Here is a 20,540-nt window from a genome sequence, read left to right as displayed (position 1 = left end):
GTCTTTACTGTTGCTTTCAGACTTGTATACTCCTGTCAATTCTCTAGAATTGTGTTGTTTTTATTGTTTTGTATTCCACTTATTGTGTTGAAGTCACCGGACAAGTGAATTGTAATTTATATATTCATGATAAAATATTATTTTTTAATCACATTCATCCACCGAGAAGATAGAAGATATCCTTGTTTATCTTAAAATGTTCTAATGTCCTCTTGTAGAACCAGCACATTCCAATTTTCGATGGACTGTGCCGAGAAAAATAACCATACGAGTACTTGGGTGGATACTTCACGGGGCTGATAAGAACATGCTAAAATGCTAAAATGGTAATAACAGATGGCATCTGAAAACCAGCATCACATTCCACCGTACCTACATCTACGATGAAGGTGGGCAGATTCAACTCTGTTTCATTATTGAACGTCCGTTTTGGTGGCTATAGTCGGCCGCCGCCGCCGTCCTGGGACTCTCGAAGGTAGGCCGTACAAACGAACGAAAAACACCCACCAACGGCGAACAATCCGGTGAACGAGTCAGAAGTTCTTATCGCCGTTTACCAGCATTTTGGGAGTAATCAGGAAGTTTATTGTGTCGAGCAAGCAGAACGTGTGCCACATTTTCTTCGCTGTAGGTTATGCTTTGGGACAGAACAATATTGAAAAAAGAAAGTGGATGAATGTACAAATGGGGACAACTTTCACCTTAGGGTTTTTTTTTCACAAAGCTGACAATTAGTTATTTTATTACAGCAAATTTCAGAGAAAAAAGTGTTCTCTTAAAGATTTTTTATATAAATTCTCTTGTGATTTTATCTAAGTAATATGGTTTTAAAACTGCCAATATTTGAATTGCCTGCATAAAATAAATTAAGGTTGGCAGACAGTGGGGAGTTCTCTAGTCATCAATTCAGCTTGCTTTTTTAAGATTACACTAAATCTTCAATGTTAGGCCTAGCATTCCAGGACGTAACAATCCGCACAAAAAAAAACAAAATTTATTCCCCAGTGGTGGTGATGCCTTTCACGATTCCATCTGTTTGATTCTGTTGTATGTGGTAAATAGATCCCAACGCAATTTCCTACATTTATGAAGCGTTTTATGCACGCTGCCTTAAAAATACCCAACTATGAGAGTAATAGATTGCGCCACGCGTTAACGAGTGAATGTCAACAAGGTATTCTTGATTATTTGATAAACAAAAGCAATAGTATCAACAACTAAGGAAACTTTCTGCGTTGAATAAACCCTATTGCACTTGAATCGGTCAAGTCCTTCTATGTGAAACGTGTTTAACAAGAAAAAATACACGTGCTACACACATATATACTCGCACGCACACACAGACTGACATTTGCTCAGTTTTTCGAGCTGAGACGATTTGTATATAACACCATTCGTCTCCGGGCCTCCTATAAAAATCCCCTTTTGGAGTGAAATTATTGCCTTTTGATACAACTTTGTTATGTTGTACGGAACGAGGACCGGAGCGGAAATTTTATAATAGCCCCTGGATTGTTCTCAGCCCTCAAAATAACGAGAAGAAAAAGATGCAGAATGTTTGCTCGGTTGTGTGAGAGCCAGAAACATCATCATCAACATTATCACGCTTAAATCATTTCACAGATATCGGTGATTTTTTTTTTCATTTCACCGAAATTTCAACAGCGGAATTGTTCGCTAATCAATGCACCGAATTTTCTTTTTTCAACTGTCAAAACCACCGAAAACCTGTGAAATTATTCACCGTACAGCTCTGCTGTTGAGATTTCAGCGAAATTTCACATTAATCTTCGATTAAATGTGATATTATACACATTTTAAATAGACTTTGTTATCTGAATTCAAAACACACAAAAATAATAACATTGCAGAATAAAATCATATCCTGAAAACCCTTAACATATAAGCGAAAGAAAAACTAGCATAGATAGGTTTATATGTTCCATTATTCACATTTATGTTCCATTATTCATTGGATATTATTGGAAAAATCGTCGTCGAATGAAACTTAAAGTGAACAAATCGGTTTACGATCAGAACCTAAAAATATCGATGGAATGTCACAATTTCAATGAGAGATATCACACGATGCCTACAAATACTGCCCCTGCCTCTAATTGTAAGTCCGTCTTATGTGTATAGGAAATCAAGCAAAAATGTGCCCAACTTGCGGTTAGCGGTGGGACTATCTCGATAAATAATAAACGATCGAATAAAGAGTTCAAACATATAATCAATGACAGGAAAATCATTAAAAACTTTATATTAATCGAATCAATGTTGTTTTGGTCGAAATGGTTGCTTGGCAGAAAAGGTCATTTGGCCGAATAGGTCGAATGACCGAAAATGTAATTTGATCTAACAGATCATACAATCGTGAATGTCGGTTTCTATAACGGGTGGGCCAGAAGCCAAAAATGTCGTTCCGCCGAACATGTGAATGTAAAAAGTGATAAATGATAGTCGAGAAGTGAAAAGTAAGATATGAGAAGTGTAAAAAATTAGAAGCGAAAAATAATAAATGAGAAGCAAGACGTTTCACTTCTCACCTTTCAACTCTCACTTCTTTATCATTTCTCAATTTTCATCATTAAAAGTGAAAAGCAGTTGTTGGCGGAATTTCGCGGTATTTGAGCATGGCGAAATCTGATTTCTTGATTTTGTTTCGTTTCGTTAACTCACACAAATTTCGCCATCAACAACAAATTTAAACTAATATCGTACTTCAAATTACTTAAAATTTCGGCTGCGCCGCTGAAAAAAATCATAGTGGCTATTTTTGAGCTTTGTTAACTTTATATTGACTCCTACTATTTACGTAACTCCTAGAAAACGTCTTCAGTGTTTTGCTAAAGATGTTCAACAGAAAACAAAAAACAATTTATGGGTTATCCTATTTTTAACGGATTTAAAGCATTTTTTAGTATGTCAGGCCTCCTAGAGTTTAAATATTCGTTATAAGAATTAGTTATACTGATCACTTTGTCTAGCAGGCAAAGTCGTGGATTTCCTGACGAAGTTTTTTCTGGGCGCCTCTTTCTTACTAAAGGCCTTCACCTCTACTTATACCTTAAACCAGGTTTAAACAGTACTACAATTACAATTTTTCGAAGGACGGAAAGAGACAGACGACATAACGCCGGTGGTAAATTCTTCAGAAAGCTTTTTTCATCGTCCAACTTTTCTTGAGCCTTAATTGAAAAAATGGACGTACTTTATAGTATATCTTGGAGAAGAGGGATTTGAAAAACGTGATAAATCGTCACGAATCATATTTCCACCTTAGTTTCATAAGGGGGTAATTTCATTGATCAATTTCTCTTCATCAATTTTTTCTTTCGTTAATATCACAAAAACACAACCATGATTGTTGCTTCTGAAGCAAGATGCAACCATCCTTTACCACCTCAAACCATAAAATCTATGGCAATCTGTCTAAATTCGATGCATTGTCAAAAAAAAAGCATCGATCAACGCAGTTATGCCCTATGATCCTTAGCGGTTAGCCACCTTTCAAGTGGATTGGTCGATGATCGGATTAGCTTTCGAGCCTCTGATAGTTCATGCTGATTGTATTGCGGATACATTTTGCTCATATGTAGTATGATATGGAGTATGCCCCCTCGGATTTTTTTGCCCAAAAATAATATTTTGAGGGAGCAACGAAAAATAATTCGGGTAATTTTGAGGATTTTCAAAACATTCATTAATAAATCCGAGGAGTTTCTTTTATTGTTTTCATTCTATTTTTTTATTATCCCCTGTTAATTCCACCATTTTCAAGGCCTTATTGTATTTCCGAAAATGTAATTTAAATAGCATACATACATAAGCAATTCAACGAAAATTCCGCGGAAAGAAATTTCGTTTAGTTTCGAAAAATTTCGAATTGAATAGACCATGATTTCTTATCGTTTCGATGTCTCGAAAAACTTCTATATTTCGTTTCGTTCCGTGTCGAATTAACATAGACATTTTAACAGTGGTATTCAAAATTGTATTAGATGTAGCCGTTGAATATAAATAATCATTTTATTATGAGTGGACAATAAACAAAATGTGTAAAATCATTTGAAATTGTGGATCCTTTGCTTTTCGCACACTCCCCCTGCAACGTCAAAGTGAATTCCAGAACCATCAAGACCTTCGAAATACTCTGCTGCCGAAAAAGAAACATATGAAATATTCTGCCGCTGACAATGGTTATGCACTTGTCGATGGAGAAATCGCTATGCGATCTGGTGCAGATCGTGATGATTTTCATTTATAGAAAACAGCAAAATCTGTTCAATGAGGCATAACATTAGTTTTAGACAACAAATACTTACCATTAGCAATGGAAAATCGCGCATCACTTAGCTTTCTGTACCTATTTTTGATTGAATTTAAGACACATAATGCAAGGAAACAAATACGCCATGCAGCAGCAGAAAAAATCAACAAAGTGGATCTGACGTTGAACGATACAGAAGTTTCAGCAAAATTTTACCGATCCATCGTTGATTGAAAATTACAATAAATTCGGTAAAAAATGGTGACAGTTACCGAAGTTTAATATGATACAATATCAACAAAAGTAAAAATACCGAAACATCTGTAATTTATTCAATCACCGTAAACTTCGTTAAAATGATTAACCGAACTCTGATATTCTGGTTGAGTGTGAACGACAACGATAAAGCATCAGCATCTAACGACAACGAACTGATTTCATCGAAGTGACAAACAAAAGGTGTCTGTCAAAGCGAATAGCAACCCTAAACAAGAAAGTTTGCGTGAAAAAGTGTGCCCAATGTATGATGCATTTCGACAATTACGGCTCAGCAGCGTTATGCCTAATGGCGCATGAGCCTGTTAAATAAACAAGATTTACAAAAAAAAGAAAAGCGTGAGAAATGAGGATTGAGATGTGAGAACAGAGACGTCTCACTTCTCACGGTAAAAAGCGAGAAGTACGGAATGAGAATTAAGGGTTTTGAAGTAAGAAGTGAGACGCTTCACTTCTCACTTCTTACTTCTCTCTACTTATTTCTCTACTTCTCGCTGTGAAAAGTGAGAAACGAGCAGCACGAAATAAACAGTTAGAAGTGAGGTGAGACGTCTCACATCTCGCTTCTTATTTCTCACTTCTCATTCTCATTTATTACTTCTCAATTGTTATTTATCACTTCACACTTTAACATACTCACTAACGACAACTAACAACTAACGACATTTTTGGCCACATTACCCGTTTAGCAAACGTTTGATCCTTTCCACCGAAAGACTTTTTCGGCCATATGACCTTTTCAGCCAAATGACATATTTTTGTTCGTATGACCCGTTTGACCAAGTTGCCTTTTCTGCCAAACGATCATTTCGGTCATATGACATTTTTGATCTAACGATTTTATCGGCGGTCTTATAAGCCAAATGACATTTTCGGGTATATGACTTGTTCAGCCGAATAACATTTTCGGCCGAAAGGCCCTTGCTGTCAATCGACCATTTCGGTCAAACGCCAGTTTCGACCAAATGGTCTATTCGGATACATGACTATTTCGTCCAAATGTGCTTTTCGACCAAATGGCTTTTTCGGCCGTATATCCACTTCGGCCAAAATACTTTTGGACTATAGGGTTTGTTTGGCTAAGTGACATATCCGGCCAAACAACTTCCTGCCTTCTTCTTCTTCTTCTTCATTGGCATTACATCCCCCACTGGGACATTGCCGCCACGCAGCTTAGTGTCCAATTAGCACTTCCACAGTTATTAACTGCGAGGTTTCTAAGCCAAGTTACCATTTCTGCATTCGTATATCATGAGGCTAACACGATGATACTTTTATGCCCAAGGAAGTCGAGACAATTTCCAATCCGAAAATTGTCTAGACCGGCACAGGGAATCGAACCCAGCCACCCTCAGCATGGTCTTGCTTTGTAGCCGCGCGTCTTACCGCACGGCTAACTTCCTGCTTACCTTCGGCCAATCTCCCATCCAGATAACATAGAGCGTTGATTATTATAGTCACTGGTTACTCTTCCTCTCATATGGTATAAAGTAAAAAAAAAGAATTGCAAATCATCCCATCATTGAATCCTCTATTGGAATTATGCGATATTGATCTTCAGTTATCTATCCGCTCAGTAAACAAAGTACAATGTTCGTCATGGAGAAATAAATTTTCACAGCTCTTGTTGTAACAACACCTTCGCAATGTGAACGAAACCCAAGCTCCGCTGGCTATCAGTAATACAGTATCATTCTTAGATGCACAAATGACAATTTCTTTCCAGAGCGCTCTTTGATTAGGGATAATATTTTTGCACAAGCAAAGTTATTATCTCGAGCTCAGATGATAATGGACAAGCCGAGAAACGCGTAAAGTGGAGGGTCTAGCTTCAACACCCTTCTTCTTCTTCATTGGCATTACATCCCCCACTGGGACATTGCCGCCTCTCAGCTTATTGTTCATTAAGCACTTCCACAGTTATTAACTGCGAAGTTTCTAAGCCAATGAATTATTGGCAGTGGCTGATTTTCTACCCGCCGCTATCACATCCAGGCGCTCTAGTATAGGCGCAAAATAGCCAGCATGAGTTAACCGCCAGAAATTTGTATGGCGAAAGTCATCTAACGCAGGTTTTCTCAAAACTATGAACTTTTCATTAATAACTATTTGGTAGCGGTTATGTAGTAAGGTGTCCGCTACTACACCTACCAAATATTTTTTCGATGAAGGTGCTTAATTTTGAGAAATCGAACTGTAGATGCCTTTCGCCATACTGATTTCAGAAAGTTAACTCCTAGTGTGTCGCTGTAAGCACGCTCAAAGTGGGCGATTCATTCCAATTTCCAATTCGAAAATTGTCTAGACCGGCACCGGGAATCGAACCCAGCCACCCTCAGCATGGTCTTGCTTTGTAGCCGCGCATCTTACCGCACGGCTAAGGAGGGCCCCTAGCTTCAATACCCATCCTTGGTTAAATGAGAGGATACTGTTAAGAAAATTATTTTGAGCTTTTTAGTGGAATGTCTTCACTTGTCATAAGACGAGTTGACGAGTTGACTCAAGTCGAGTCAAGTACGAGACACTGAGGACGACCTTACTATTGAGGTCGAAATACGTATCTGTCAAGGAACAATTAAGTGGTGGAATTAAATGGGATTGTACAAACTCGTCTTATGACAAGAAGAGGATACTGTTATACTTGTCAAAATCCATGTACCTTCTTGTTTCGTTTTCCAGTTGAGTATTTTTAATCGAAGAACGCTTTGCAGAGCTTGATTCTTGTTAGAGATTATTATATATCAGAGTAGAGTTAGGGATTGAACACTATATAAGTTTTCTGTTCGGTTGTGATTTTTAAGAGTTCTTTTCAGAGGTTGAATTTGCGATTTTTATTGTTTTGGGCATGTCGCTTATGATTTTTCTTATTGTTTTCGTTGCTCAATGTTTCTGCTGCGGCTTGTGATATGATCCGGCTCACTCGATGGGTGGAGATCATAGCAACCGTGCGTTAAAAGAAGCTTCCCCGTCCCCGTGATTTAAATCCTTCCATCTGTGGTTTTAATTTATTTCGGATTTTGGTTGCCCCGGGATTCCGGTTGAAGTGATTTCTACGGTGTTTTCGTTGCGACAGGTCACGATTGGTGCGCGAAAAGTGAGGCTTTGCAGCTTTTGCAAAAGTGAAAATAGAGTTATTTTCTGCTCACATCTAAATTTCGTAAAATAACAACTGCAGAGCAGCCTCTGGTAGGGGGGTGCACACATATTACGTAATAACTTATGGGGGGAGGGTGGCTCCGTCATTTTCTTACGCACCATATAAATAAAAAAAATCATTTGTATAAACAAAATTTACATGGTTTGAGGGGGGTCGAAAAACTCAGAAAAAATGCTTACGTAATATGTGTACGACCCCTAGCGTTTAAGATTATGATAAAAATTGCTTTATCTCAGCTCCCCATTTCAGTTTACATGAATGAGATAATTTCCCAAAAAATATGACACCTTTTTGTTTTGGCTGGTACAGTGCTTCCTTCTGTGACTGACCACTCAGGTAGAAATTTTTGAATCAAGTGCAAGGATCACAAACGCGATTAGATGGTTGCATGATGGCGCTGACGTCGTTACGGAATGGATCTGTTTAGTGAGATTGTTTCAATATGTTTTTGCCATTAGATCATGCATCGAATAAATACAAATCGTTCGAGAACCGACAGAGGGAAATCGCGAAAAAATATCGGCAAATACTTTTGAGATTAAACAAAAGACTTAAATTAAATCTGAAAAGACCTTAGTATTGCTCCAGATCTGCAAGTCTATCTTTGATATTTTTTAAATTGTTGCTTCTGAACTAAGCATACTTGAATGGATCCATTTAAATCAAAATAAATAATATAACACTACCTTGAACCGATATTCACTGTCAATTTTTCACCAATCTTGAGCGGATTTCTTGTGACTCCACTGACCGCTTTGGGACGAATAAATGACAACTCGAACGTACACCGCAGAAAAAAGTCAATGCGAATTAATAACATTGTCGAAGGAACACTGCACGGAACTCGATGAGACCAATTACTGGTCTAGTAGTTTGCTCCTGGCTAGCTTTCTTAAGATGTCGCCAAATAGGGAGATTGAAAATAAAAACACAAAAACCCTGAAAAATCTTTATAGATTTCACGTTAATTTCTCATTAAGCTTTGATTAATTGTTTTCAATTATTTCTGACTAAACCACAAAGCCAAGCTGCCCATCGAATTTTGTTACTTGTGCTAAGAATCAATTTCCTGTTTTGTGCTCACACCGGAACCAACATGCATTCAAGGCACACATATCCTTGCCCATAAATTCCTTCCGACAGTCGAACAAAGAATCTGTACACAGAAACATAGCCTCCGGGTCCGGCAAGGTAACCAAGGTAGCTGCACTGCAATTGCTGCACCATCAAACTGCATTTGGTAGTGTGCTGCTGCCATCCATTATGACTGGTCATAAATTGGCGTCGATTAAATATTCCTGACCTGTGGCCTCTGGACCATGCAATGTGGCCCCTGCAAACTTATTCTCGCAAAATGGTTTCCTTCTATTGGCATGATGGCAGAACATCGCACCGTCGTCCGTCGTCGTCGTCCGGTATCGTGCCGGGAGATTGGCACAAAGTCAACATTTTGTGGCCTCACATACCCCCGGAAGCACACATTCACTTTTTCTATAGCTCCTTCCTTCACAGGGAATTGCTGCGGCAAGGAATCGCTGTTGTTGAGCCTATCTAATGGACTTATCATAAATTTACCAGCTGCTGGTATTCTGGGCCTTGTTGGCTAGCTGTCCCGACAAGACCATTCTGGGAGTTTTCTTGTTACATACGAGCACACAGATACCGGTCTGCTAAATTGAAATAGACACGTATGGGTAAATAATCCACGCCTCTGGGCTAGCCAGGGCTGCATGTCTGCACGGAGTCGATAAATGGAATCGTTATTCGCATGAATCTGGACTTCTGGATTTTTTTCTGTCATGGTGGTACTTTGTTGTCCGAAAGCTTTTGGAAAATGCACTAAGCGTTCCCTAATTCATGCGATTCCGATCGCAGGAAATTGGATTATTTCCTGCAGAATGGATTCACACTGAGAGCTAGCCGGAAGAATGGGGCAAAGACGATTATTTATACTTCAGGTGCAACTGTTTTGCTTCGGTCTGCGATTTTTTTTGCGGTTTTATACACATTTTAGTAGAGCTTCCATGAAGGGAAGTAGGATAACCGTACCCGGTAGCACTAATAGTGGAGGTAATGGGGTTTTAATGAGATTTATCATAATTATACACTTTACGTTGATTTCAGTTGATGCGTTGTGCTTTAAATATCCTGTCAAATACAACTTATCCTAAGGTTTCGCTTGAAAAACTATTGAAAACAATGATTTTCCTCAATAAAATTGACTCCCTTGCACCTATAGCGGTGCAACTGTACCAATAGTGGCGTGTCTCATAAGAGATCAATGGATAGAACCACTATGGGAACCACAATTATGTTTTACCGCCACTAAAGGAACAGTGTACCCATAGTGGTGCAAGCAATATTTGGTAGTTGTTGATGTTAAATGGCATCAATCGCATTTTTGTTATCAAAATTATTAGTTTATCTATTGGTTAAGATATTAAAGTTGTAAATTTTCCGTAATTAACAATTCTTAAAAAATATTCTATTTTGTGGATCTACTAGCACGTCCACTATTGATACCATTACCCTAATTGTATTGCTTGGGACTAAGAAAAACTGTTGAATAAGCTGCAAAGTAAATATTTTTTTGTATCTACTTTTGATTGTCATATAAATTTGAACTATTTTAATGAGTAGCGAACATTGCGTACTGAGAGTTTCTGCAGAAAGTTTGAATACAGCAACAAATAAGAAATGAAAATACGACTTCATTCCGAGTATTTTAAAACATATACTCAAGTGAATATAAAATCTAAATCTAAAAAAGTTATTCAAAACATTTTTACACGCTTCCCAATATTTTGTTAGGCAGATCAAAGGATATTTAAATTTGCTGTTAATGTTACACTACACTATTCGACGAATAAAGAAACGAAAGTAATCAGCTTTCCACTTCATGGTCTACAAAAAAACAAATATCATACTAAATTATTGCACACGAAATAACTGATTTCTCAATAAAATACGAGTCAACATGAAACAGTCAGACTACTATTGCAACAATATTTCAATGGGATTCTTTTTACTTCTCGTTTCCAGTTACCAAGTTCATCCGTATCGGAATTGCTGACAAGAATGACAATCCACCATACTTCGACAAGGCCCTGTACGAAGCGGAGGTCGACGAAAACGAAGACATCCAGCACACAGTCCTCACCGTCACCGCCAAGGATCACGACGAGTGTAAGTATTCCTTCACCTCCATGCGCCTTAAAAATATGCCATCGTCCACCCGACGTAAATCTTCAAATAATCCCAACCATAAATTCATACGGAAACATGAAAACCCCACTTTTGAAGAACCCCCACGGCGTATACATCAAACGTAAAGTATGGGTTTTGGAATTGGTTGTTTTGAAATATCCAACAAACTGTGACATATTTCCTCCGAACCCTCGTTAAACTGCGCCATATTTATATTTAGCCCCACTTCAGACATCATAGAAGCGCGAAACGACAAACAAAAAACTTAAATTTAGTTTTTCACGTTTTGCTTCGCATGCATCACAAGGACAATGACCACCTTTCCACACACAAAAAATAACAGGGCAAGCAGCTCCAATCGTGTCGCGTTTAATGCCACTGAGGTGCATTTTGTTCGGTACGAATTGTGCAGCATGCTGCACTACCGGGTGCTCTGAATTTTCTTTCTTTTTTTTCTGTGCAGCAATGTTATACCGAAAGACTATAATTTCACTCCGAAAATATTTACTGTTCTTATGTCTAGTCAGAAGCTATGTGGCGAAAAGTATTTTAGCTTGACCATGCATAAAGTGAGTTAACAGGCTTTCCGAACTATCAAACTTAACCGATTTTGGTGCAACGAAACTCATTCGATTTGGAATCTTCCGGAATTTATCACGATCGATTCCAGCTTAAATACCTGCTAGCTTCAGTATACGAGAAAGGCAACACTTTCATTAGTTGGACCAATAAAAGTGATGTGAGGTGAGGTTTGAACATTTTTTTATGAATTGAAATATTATTAGCTATTGTTTTAGCGTAGGTGTTTTGCTAAATTCAAAATGATTGAAAATACAAAAAGGTTGTATCGAATCACAAATGTTCTTACCTTGGATAATTATAAAAAAGGCAGTATCATCATTAGGATGGATGATCATTATCTTTTTTAACTTTTTGGTGTCGTGGTGCCTTTTGTTGGAAGCTTTGGCGCAAAGCTATAAAGAGATCCACAAAGCCAGAACATAACAATTTGGAAAGATTCGAGCTGTACTCTAAAGAAAAGTTGCTGTTGCGAGGTGCAGCAGGCACCGATAAAGCTCGGCCATAAATAGGTCATCAAGGGTAATAGTCATAGTTTTGACCCCGTGGAGCGATTGACTTTTTATTTTACTGTGTTTCAGTGATACAATGTGAAGATTTTCGTTTGTTTGCGTCAATGTTTTCTTTTTTATATAAATATAAATAATTCTGTGTGAAACTAAAAGCTAAAAATAATTATATAATTTGAATAAAAGTAAAGCTAACCCTTTTTTGATATGTAAGTAAATAGGGCCCTCCTTAGCCGTGCGGTAAGACGCGCGGCTACAAAGCAAGACCATGCTGAGGGTGGCCCGGTGCCGGTCTAGACAATTTTCGGATTGGAAATTGTCTCGACTTCCCTGGGCATAAAAGTATCATCGTGTTAGCCTCATGATATACGAATGCAAAAATGGTAACCTGGCTTAGAAACCTCGCAGTTAATTACTGTGGAAGTGCTTAATGAACACTAAGCTGCGAGGCGGCTCTGTCCCAGTGTGGGGATGTAATGCCAATAAGAAGAAGAAGAAGTAAATAGTAACAAAACAATGTGGCATTATTTTTATACACAAAATATTGTTTATGCAACTATTTACGATCTACGCATGGCTTTTTCTGTACTTTGCAGTAAAGCGTACATAGATGATTAATACAGGTTATTCTAATTTTAATTCTGAATTAACCATCAGAAGTTCGTGATTAACTTTTCAGTGTGCTACTCGTGAGTTGAGAGTGAGTGAGTGAGTGAGTGAGTGAGAGAAACTTAAGTGACGCGTTTTGTAATTTTTGGGCAACTCGTGTGTGGTTATAAACTCGTGATTTACTCGTAACATACCATGACTATTTTATGATTGCGCCAATGCTAACTCATAAGTTGTTTGATGGTGTATCATGGATGATACGTGGATGATTCACGAGAGTTTCTTGATTTAAAAGTTTAGTATGTGACGTAAGATAATCTTGAACGACTCGCGAGCGATTGACTTGTTAATGCCACGTAAGAAACTCTCGGGCGCTTTTGTAGCTGAATCATGAGTGGTCGGAGAGCCACTAGTTACTGACTTAAACGCAACTCGTGGTTTGTTTGTTGTGTGACACCTTATTTATTCGAATTTCCACGGAAAGCTCTTCTGAATTCTCACGAAATTTCACAAAAAAATCCTCCGAATTTCCTCAGAAAATCGCATTTCCATGGGAATTGGCTCCGAATCTCCACGTAGAAAAGTTATCAGGATCAGCTCGGAATTCTTGCAGGAGTCTTGAATCTCCAGAACTTCTGGAGAAAGAATCTCTGGTGGCGGAGTTCCCAGAATTTCATAATCCCCGAAATGAATTTTCCAGAGTTTCAGGAGAAAAACTTTTTCCTAGGAAGGGTTAGCTAAACATGTGCCTCGGGGATTTCCTGGTTCGATACAGACACCGTGAAAAAAAATAGACCCAAAAGAATGGTTTACTAATTATGAAACGCTATGAAAAACTTGCACATACGACCACTAGGAACGCCACTATCTCTTAAATGAAGTGAACCATTTCTAAATTATATAGGCTTTATGTATCATATTGAAAAGAATTCGAAGATCATTTAAATGAAAAACAAGAAATCATAACAGAAATTATTTTTTTATCCTAGCATCAAAGTGACATAAAAAGAGGTTTTAGTGTACATGATCTCTTCAGCGGCGCAGCCGAAATTTTTCAAATGCATAAGGGTTTGAACGAAATTTTTCTTCTAACAAATTGGGTTAGGGGGATGAACTCTCAAAACTATCCCCAGGCTACGGCACTTAAATTATTTCAACGGCGCGCCCAAAACTCACCGGCGGCGCGGTCAAAAAATTGCAGTGGCGCGCCGGTCAAAAATGGTGGCGGTGGCGGCGCATAAAAATCGTTGGCGGCCGCGGCGCGGCGCGGCGGCGCACAGCTCTATTATGCATGCCAAAAAATGTGAAGTGGCATTGTAACACTATTTGTCTGCAGACTGTTTGTTTGTTGCTACATAAGAGTCTCGTGGCGTTCGTCCTTACAGCTTTTGCATGAACCTCGTGTGTGGCGTCAATTTTGGTTTGATATCAGGGTTTGATTTCAGTTTGAAACCAGGCCTAGTTGACCTGCTAGACCAATTGGTCTTAATTCCAGAACAATTTAGAGAACCGTCTGAGACGAATTAAGTACTGTCCATTTAATTCCACCAGTCAATTTTCGTTATCTTTGCAGATACGTATTTCGACCACAACTGTGTGGTCGTCTTCAGTGTCTCGTACTTGACTGATTCCTTTTGAATACCAGACGTAGTTGATTTGCTAGACCAAATGATCTGAACACCAGTACAGTTTAGAGAATCTAGAACATCTGCATCAGTTTGAACTTGTATGGGTATGCTGGGTGGACTCCGATAGGGTTGTTGACCTTGTAGACCAATTTATCTTATTTCTAGAATATCTGCATCAAACTGATTTGAACTGCACATAATACGCAAGGGCTTTAGGAGCTTACAGGGACAAGCTTGTTTTCCGTTATGAAGTTCTTCTGAATCGGTAAATTTAACTCATATTGAATTTGGTAAAACGAAATTTTCACATTTTAAATGACTGCATCCATACCCCAGCTAATCTAGCCAAAAGAAAATGAGGATCTATTAAAACATAGCAAACTACTGGAAACCAGATGAGGTGGATAAGACAACCGTGACAGAATTGTGGAAATCGCTTAGAAGACCCCCGGGAACCTGCTGTTTAAAAAACATGATTCTAATGATTTTTTGATCGCAGTATTCGATTTGTTAACCCAAGAACATGTCCTTCCCAACAGACAATTAGGTTCAGGTTCCCTTAACACAAGTTCCATACAAATGCCATACACTTGAATTATTTATTTTATAAAACGGAGGTGACAATTTTTTGCATAAAAAGTTAAGTCACAAGATGAATCATCGCACAAATGTGTACCATGCGTCTCCATATGATTTTATGTTTAAATGTGCAGAACAGTTTTCAAAATCCCTACTTACCGTTTCCCCTAGGCTGTCCATTTTTGCCTGAAAACACTCAGATATCGTAATAACTTAGATTATTGTAATAACTTAGTATTTTAATTTATATGGACATACAATCATGCAAGTGACTTCAACACCGTTGAAGCGATGATCCCTTTCCTACTTTGTGACCAACAAATCTCGGAATTCTTGAAATCAAAAACAAACGGCAATAACCAATCGATTTTAGAGGGCCGAGAACTGCAAATGCAACACATGAGCATCACGAAAACAAACTTTTTCTTCTGATTTTGTCATCTAGTGTTATATATCATCCATTAGAATGAAATGAGAATCATCAATTTATTGTATCTCAAAATCTCATTGTATTGGATGCATTCATACCGAGCATATCGAGTTTCTATTCTGTTCATTTGAGTCCTCGCTTCACTCTTGTACTGCTTAGGCTTTTTTTTCTTAAGGTGCAGGTTATTTCGAATTTCTACCGGAAATTAAACGGAGTAATTATTCCAAAAAATTTCACGAAAAAGTGTTCTGAAGCTTCCACGATTTTTTTTTTTCAATTTTGCACGGAGAACTGTTCCGAATTCCGACAGGAAAAAAATCTGGATTTCCTCGGAAAAATGTTCCACATTTCCACGAAAAACTCTTCCGGATTTCTACGGGAAATTGTTCTGATCTTTTTCAGAAATTGTTTCAAAATTCCAAAGGAAGGTGTTCTAAATTGTCATACAAATATCTTCCGAAATTCCAATGAAAGCTATTATGAATTTCCACGAGAAATTCTTCATAATTCCATCGGAAAATTCTTTCAATTTTCAACGATTTTTTTAAATATTTCCAGCTTTTCAAAATTCCCTCAAAAATCTCAAGTATTTCCGCGGAAAATGTTCGGAAAGCTCCCCAAAATTTCCGCGCAAGTTTATCCGAACACCCATGGGAAAATCTTCAAGGTTTCCACAGGACATTGTTCTAAATTTTCCATTTTTCCGAATTCTAAGTTTCGATTTTTCATTGATCCGAGTTTCTACAAAAATATGCGTCGAATTTTCACGAAATTTTTTTTTGAATTTTCAAGTCATTTTTTGTCTTATTTCATCGGAAAATTGTTACGAATTTTCACGGGAAATTGTTCTGCGATACATCAGGATTTTTTTCTAGTTATTTCCGAAATTTGTTCCGAGCCCTACAAACAGTTTAGGCTGAACAAGTTTATTTTCAGCGGAATAAACTTTTTTTCAGTTTTTAATGGTCGTTGGGAGCTTCTTCGGTAGATTGGTCCAAATTTCTTCTCTTCGGAATTTTCACCGATTTTTCATGATAAACTATTCCGAATTACTACATTATTACGAGCCCTCCTTAGCCGTGCGGTAAGACGCGCGGCTACAAAGCAAGACCATGCTGAGGGTGGCTGGGTTCGATTCCCGGTGCCGGTCTAGGCAATTTTCGGATTGAAAATTGTCTCGACTTCCCTGGGCATAAAAGTATCATCATGCTAGCCTCATGATATACGAATGCAAAAATGGTAACCTGGCTAAGAAACCTCGCCGTTAAAAACTGTGGAAGTGCTTAATGAACACTAAGCTGCGAGGCGGCTCTGTCCCAGTGTGGGGATGTAATGCCAAGAAGAAGAAGAAGAAGAAGAACATTATTACGAGGAATTGGTCTACTTTCTAGTTGAACTATTTCGAGTTCCTTTGATTTGTTTCTCGAATTTACACGGAACATTGTTGTGAATTTTCACGAGGTTTTCACGAAGTTTCTCGCGTTTTTTTCCTAATCTATGCGGGAAAATGTGTTGAATTTTCACGGAAAACCCTTCGGAATATCCAAAGAAATGTTTCCGAATTTTGAATTGAAATTTTTCCAAGTTTTTAGATATTATTGTTCCAAATTTTCGGAATTTCAACGAGAAATTAATTGAATTTTTTTTATTGTTTTTGAAAATTGGAGCTAATTTTCCTTAGAAATTTTTACTATGTTTCAACCTGTTTTTTCTACATGTTTTAGTTAGAATTCCTGTTAACGAGAAATGTTTAAGAATTTCCACGCACAAAACCTTAGTCTATTCAGAAACTCACTGTTTATGAGCAGGCGAATTTGATCGCTCCTGTTTTTCGTGTTGGAATGGATTGTCCTACCAATATTTTTTTTCAAATCGCGAGAAAAAGTGAATTTTATCTCTAAAAAATCATTAGATATTTGACATTGAAAGGTACAGTTTTTACCATTCATTCACAAAACTGAGAATAAAAATAATGCCCATATAAAATGAATATGTATGAAGAAAATCAGAAAAATAATGAATCATGCATCTTGATTACTTCACACCAAACCTTTTCCTCGTCACACCTGGGGACTTTGTATGCATATTCTGTTTACGCAAAACATCGACTGAGGCAAGAAAATAATTGGATGTCACTGTTGGCCACCCATATGCCTAAACTCGTTACTCCGAGGGAAAATGCAAAAAGAAAAAGTGGTACGTGTGATTTTGTCACCAACAAAGTAATCCTCATTTTCCTAAATGTGGCATAAATCCGAATGCACGGCATGGAACCATCGTCACATCCTTTCTAGTTTGCAGCTTTGGCTTATTTGTGCTTCCTTCTTGACACTTGAAAGCCCGTTTGTTTCGCTCACTTCGAAGCGGCACAGCATCCACTGCCATATGTGTGGGTGTGGGTACCTGCCTTCGCTTTGGTCGGCTGCTGCTGTTCTTTTGATGTGGTATAATCCAGCACTCCTCCGGAAAGGCATTTGAACGAGCGCGCGCGGCCTTACCGAGCATTCTCGAGTTGGAGGCATAAATACGGACGGTTGAGCTGGCAGCCTTCACGTGAGGTGGAAAAACGGTGGTCCCATTGCCGGTTGACCTTGCCGTTGGCAAGGGTACAAACTGATTCTGTAAGTTCACGTCTTTGCTCTGTTTGATGATGGTAAATATTTGCCTTTTGAAAATCAGAACGAAGTGAAGTGGAATAGGTATATAGTAGGTACATCTGTTTCAAAAATCTATTTTGGCTGAGTGGTTTTATTTAATTTGTAGTCATGGTAATGACACTTTATATGAAAGATCTAAATGGGATGAGCAAAACAAAAGCAGTTTTTTTGCCAGTGGCTGTACCATGTTGGTAATTTATTGCTTTGGAAACCATAAGCAGTAATTCGTGCGGTTTTTTCTTTCTCAGAAACAAAAGCTTCGAAATAACAATTGAAACACCCATTCTGTACATATTTCGCAACCAAGTTAGACATGCTTTCTTGCGGCCGACGATATGCGGTATGAGTTTTCATGATGTAAAAAATGTTGAAGGATGAATGTTCAAGTTCACATGGTAATGCATAATTGAAGAATGCTCTCCGGCTTCATAATACTGAAAATAAACAGCGCATAAAAAAATTAAATTTAAATTTTGAAGATTTGTTTTTCATTCTGAAGAATAAATTTCATTTTGGGGCGTTTCTGCATGAAAACTAAGTCAATCGAACAGACTTGTCGGACTTCTTGCAATCCAGCTGAATTTTGTTTCGAATTATCCAATAGTGAAATTACTATTCCAAACATCGCTTATCCTTACATACTGCGTTCTTGCTCGTTGTTTTGGGATACAGTGTGTATCTGTCTGCTAGATAAAACCACAATCAGGAGGCAAGGCGAGCTCCAAAGTTCCCAGAAAAAGGAAACCCCCCTCAAGCGCATGTTCCACAAATACACTCCAACGCGACGCATCACGGACGGACGGGACTAGGAGGATGCACTCCGAGAGGAGAAATAAATTATTGTTGACATTTATGCTTCCGAAACCCGGAGCATGGTTGGGTGCCCTCGGTCTTAGTTTTCGGACTGGGTGTTAAAAAGGCACCACAGCAAACGAAATCACGTTCGTTACGGGCCCAATGGCATCGGGGAACGGTCGATCGATATAACAATGAACAACATGCACTGAATGTGAGCCGGGCATGACCTGGCGTGTACGGCCCTAATTGAAGTCAGTTGAAATCGAATCAAACAAGCATGCTTTGCGGCTCAATTTAGAAAACCCAATCAGGAAGGGAAGGCCAGTTTACCGAAGTTGATGTTGTTAGTGAGAGGCTAAATTTAAGAAAAAAGGTAAATTGAGGTAGGCATTGTTTGAAATATGGGATCCAAACTGTACCATCACGATTCCATGCATGGAAGACGCATTTTTCCAGTATGAACAATTTTTTGAACAATAATACTAATGGGAACGCATGTATCATGAGGTTTGCACCATAGAGCTATTTTCTTATGTTAGACGTGTGGATATCCCTAGAAATGTATGATCTCTGATGCTGGGCTTTCACTATTATAATAAAGGAGGTCAGAAGCAAAGGAATGCAAGTAAGGCTTATTCCAAATTATAGTAGAACAAAGTATTTTTCTATGAGCGTTATAAAAATGTCATAAGAAAAATTACGGTCTATACAGGTTTTGTTCTGTTATTTTTGGAATCGTGTTTTGAATTCATTCTGAAGCTCGGCCAATTTCTCGACTTATTTGAACGCAGTAAGTTAAAAAATGTTAACATAAATGTTAAAAAATGTTTACGGAGGCTGGGTCGTCTCCGCATAAAATTAGTGATCTTATTACTTTTATACAAAGGAGTGAGAAAAATGGAAACACATTTCAACTCTTATCTCAAAACTATTGTTATGTTACTTGCAAAACTATTTGAGGGAATTATAAGCAAGGAATTCCAACCCTCTCAGGTATAAGTTTATTAAATTTAAATTAATAAAATTTATTCATGAAATCCCGCGAAGGAGAATAAAGTCAACAGAAAAAATAACAAAACGTAGCAAAATCAAATTGTCCACTAGCTCTTTACAGCTTCAATTTTTTTTCGCTCAAAATCACAAATTTGCTTTCTTAAATCAATTCCATATTTTGATTTTCGAGTGTTTGACACAATAAAATAGTTTCTTGAATCTGTTAGGCTCTTGCCGATTTTTCCCACGAACACAAACACACGATTAGTGGTTAAGTAAATCCCATTTTATTTTGCCGTGACAGCTGTTCGTGGTTGCAAACAAACTGAGTAAAGGTGTGAGTGAAATGTGCGTGTATGTAATCGCACGCAGAAAGCCTTTAATTGAATAAGGTTATATTATTGTTTACTAAGAGGCGGTACCCTGCTCAACTGAAACTAAATCTGTTGAATGATGACATCAACCAATCTTTATCTTCTAAATACCTTGGGGTCGTGTTTGATTCTAAATGCACCTGGAGACTTCATATTGAGTATTTGATAGAGAAATGCCGGAAAAGGATCCATTTTCTACGTTCTATCTCCGGAACATGGTGGGGTGCTCACCCGGAAGACCTCATCAAACTCTATAGAACGACTATTCTCTCTGTTTTAGAGTACGACTCCTTCTGCTTTCTCTCAGCAGCTGATTGCCAACTTATCAAATTGGAAAGAATTCAATATCGTTGTTTGCGTATTGCCCTTGGCTGTATGCATTCAACGCATAACATGAGCCTGGAGGTGCTTGCTGGAGTCACTCCTTTAAAGCACCGTTACTGGGAGCTCTCATTAAGAATACTAATCAAA

General features: G+C 38.1%; 1 protein-coding gene across 1 annotated transcript in view; it reads left to right on the top strand.

Moving 5' to 3' along the window:
* The window catches only part of LOC134213332 (neural-cadherin), a 98,232-nt gene that overhangs the window by 13,319 nt on the left and 64,373 nt on the right, over positions 1 to 20,540 (top strand). Inside the window, exon 2 of the mRNA XM_062692316.1 lies at positions 10,749 to 10,892. Coding sequence (XP_062548300.1) covers positions 10,749 to 10,892 — 144 coding nt within the window. The remainder of the gene's footprint in view (positions 1 to 10,748; positions 10,893 to 20,540) is intronic.

The sequence above is a fragment of the Armigeres subalbatus genome, chromosome 2, assembly GCF_024139115.2.
Source record: "Armigeres subalbatus isolate Guangzhou_Male chromosome 2, GZ_Asu_2, whole genome shotgun sequence".
NCBI lineage: Eukaryota > Metazoa > Arthropoda > Insecta > Diptera > Culicidae > Armigeres > Armigeres subalbatus.
This window is presented reverse-complemented; position numbering and strand designations above follow the sequence as displayed.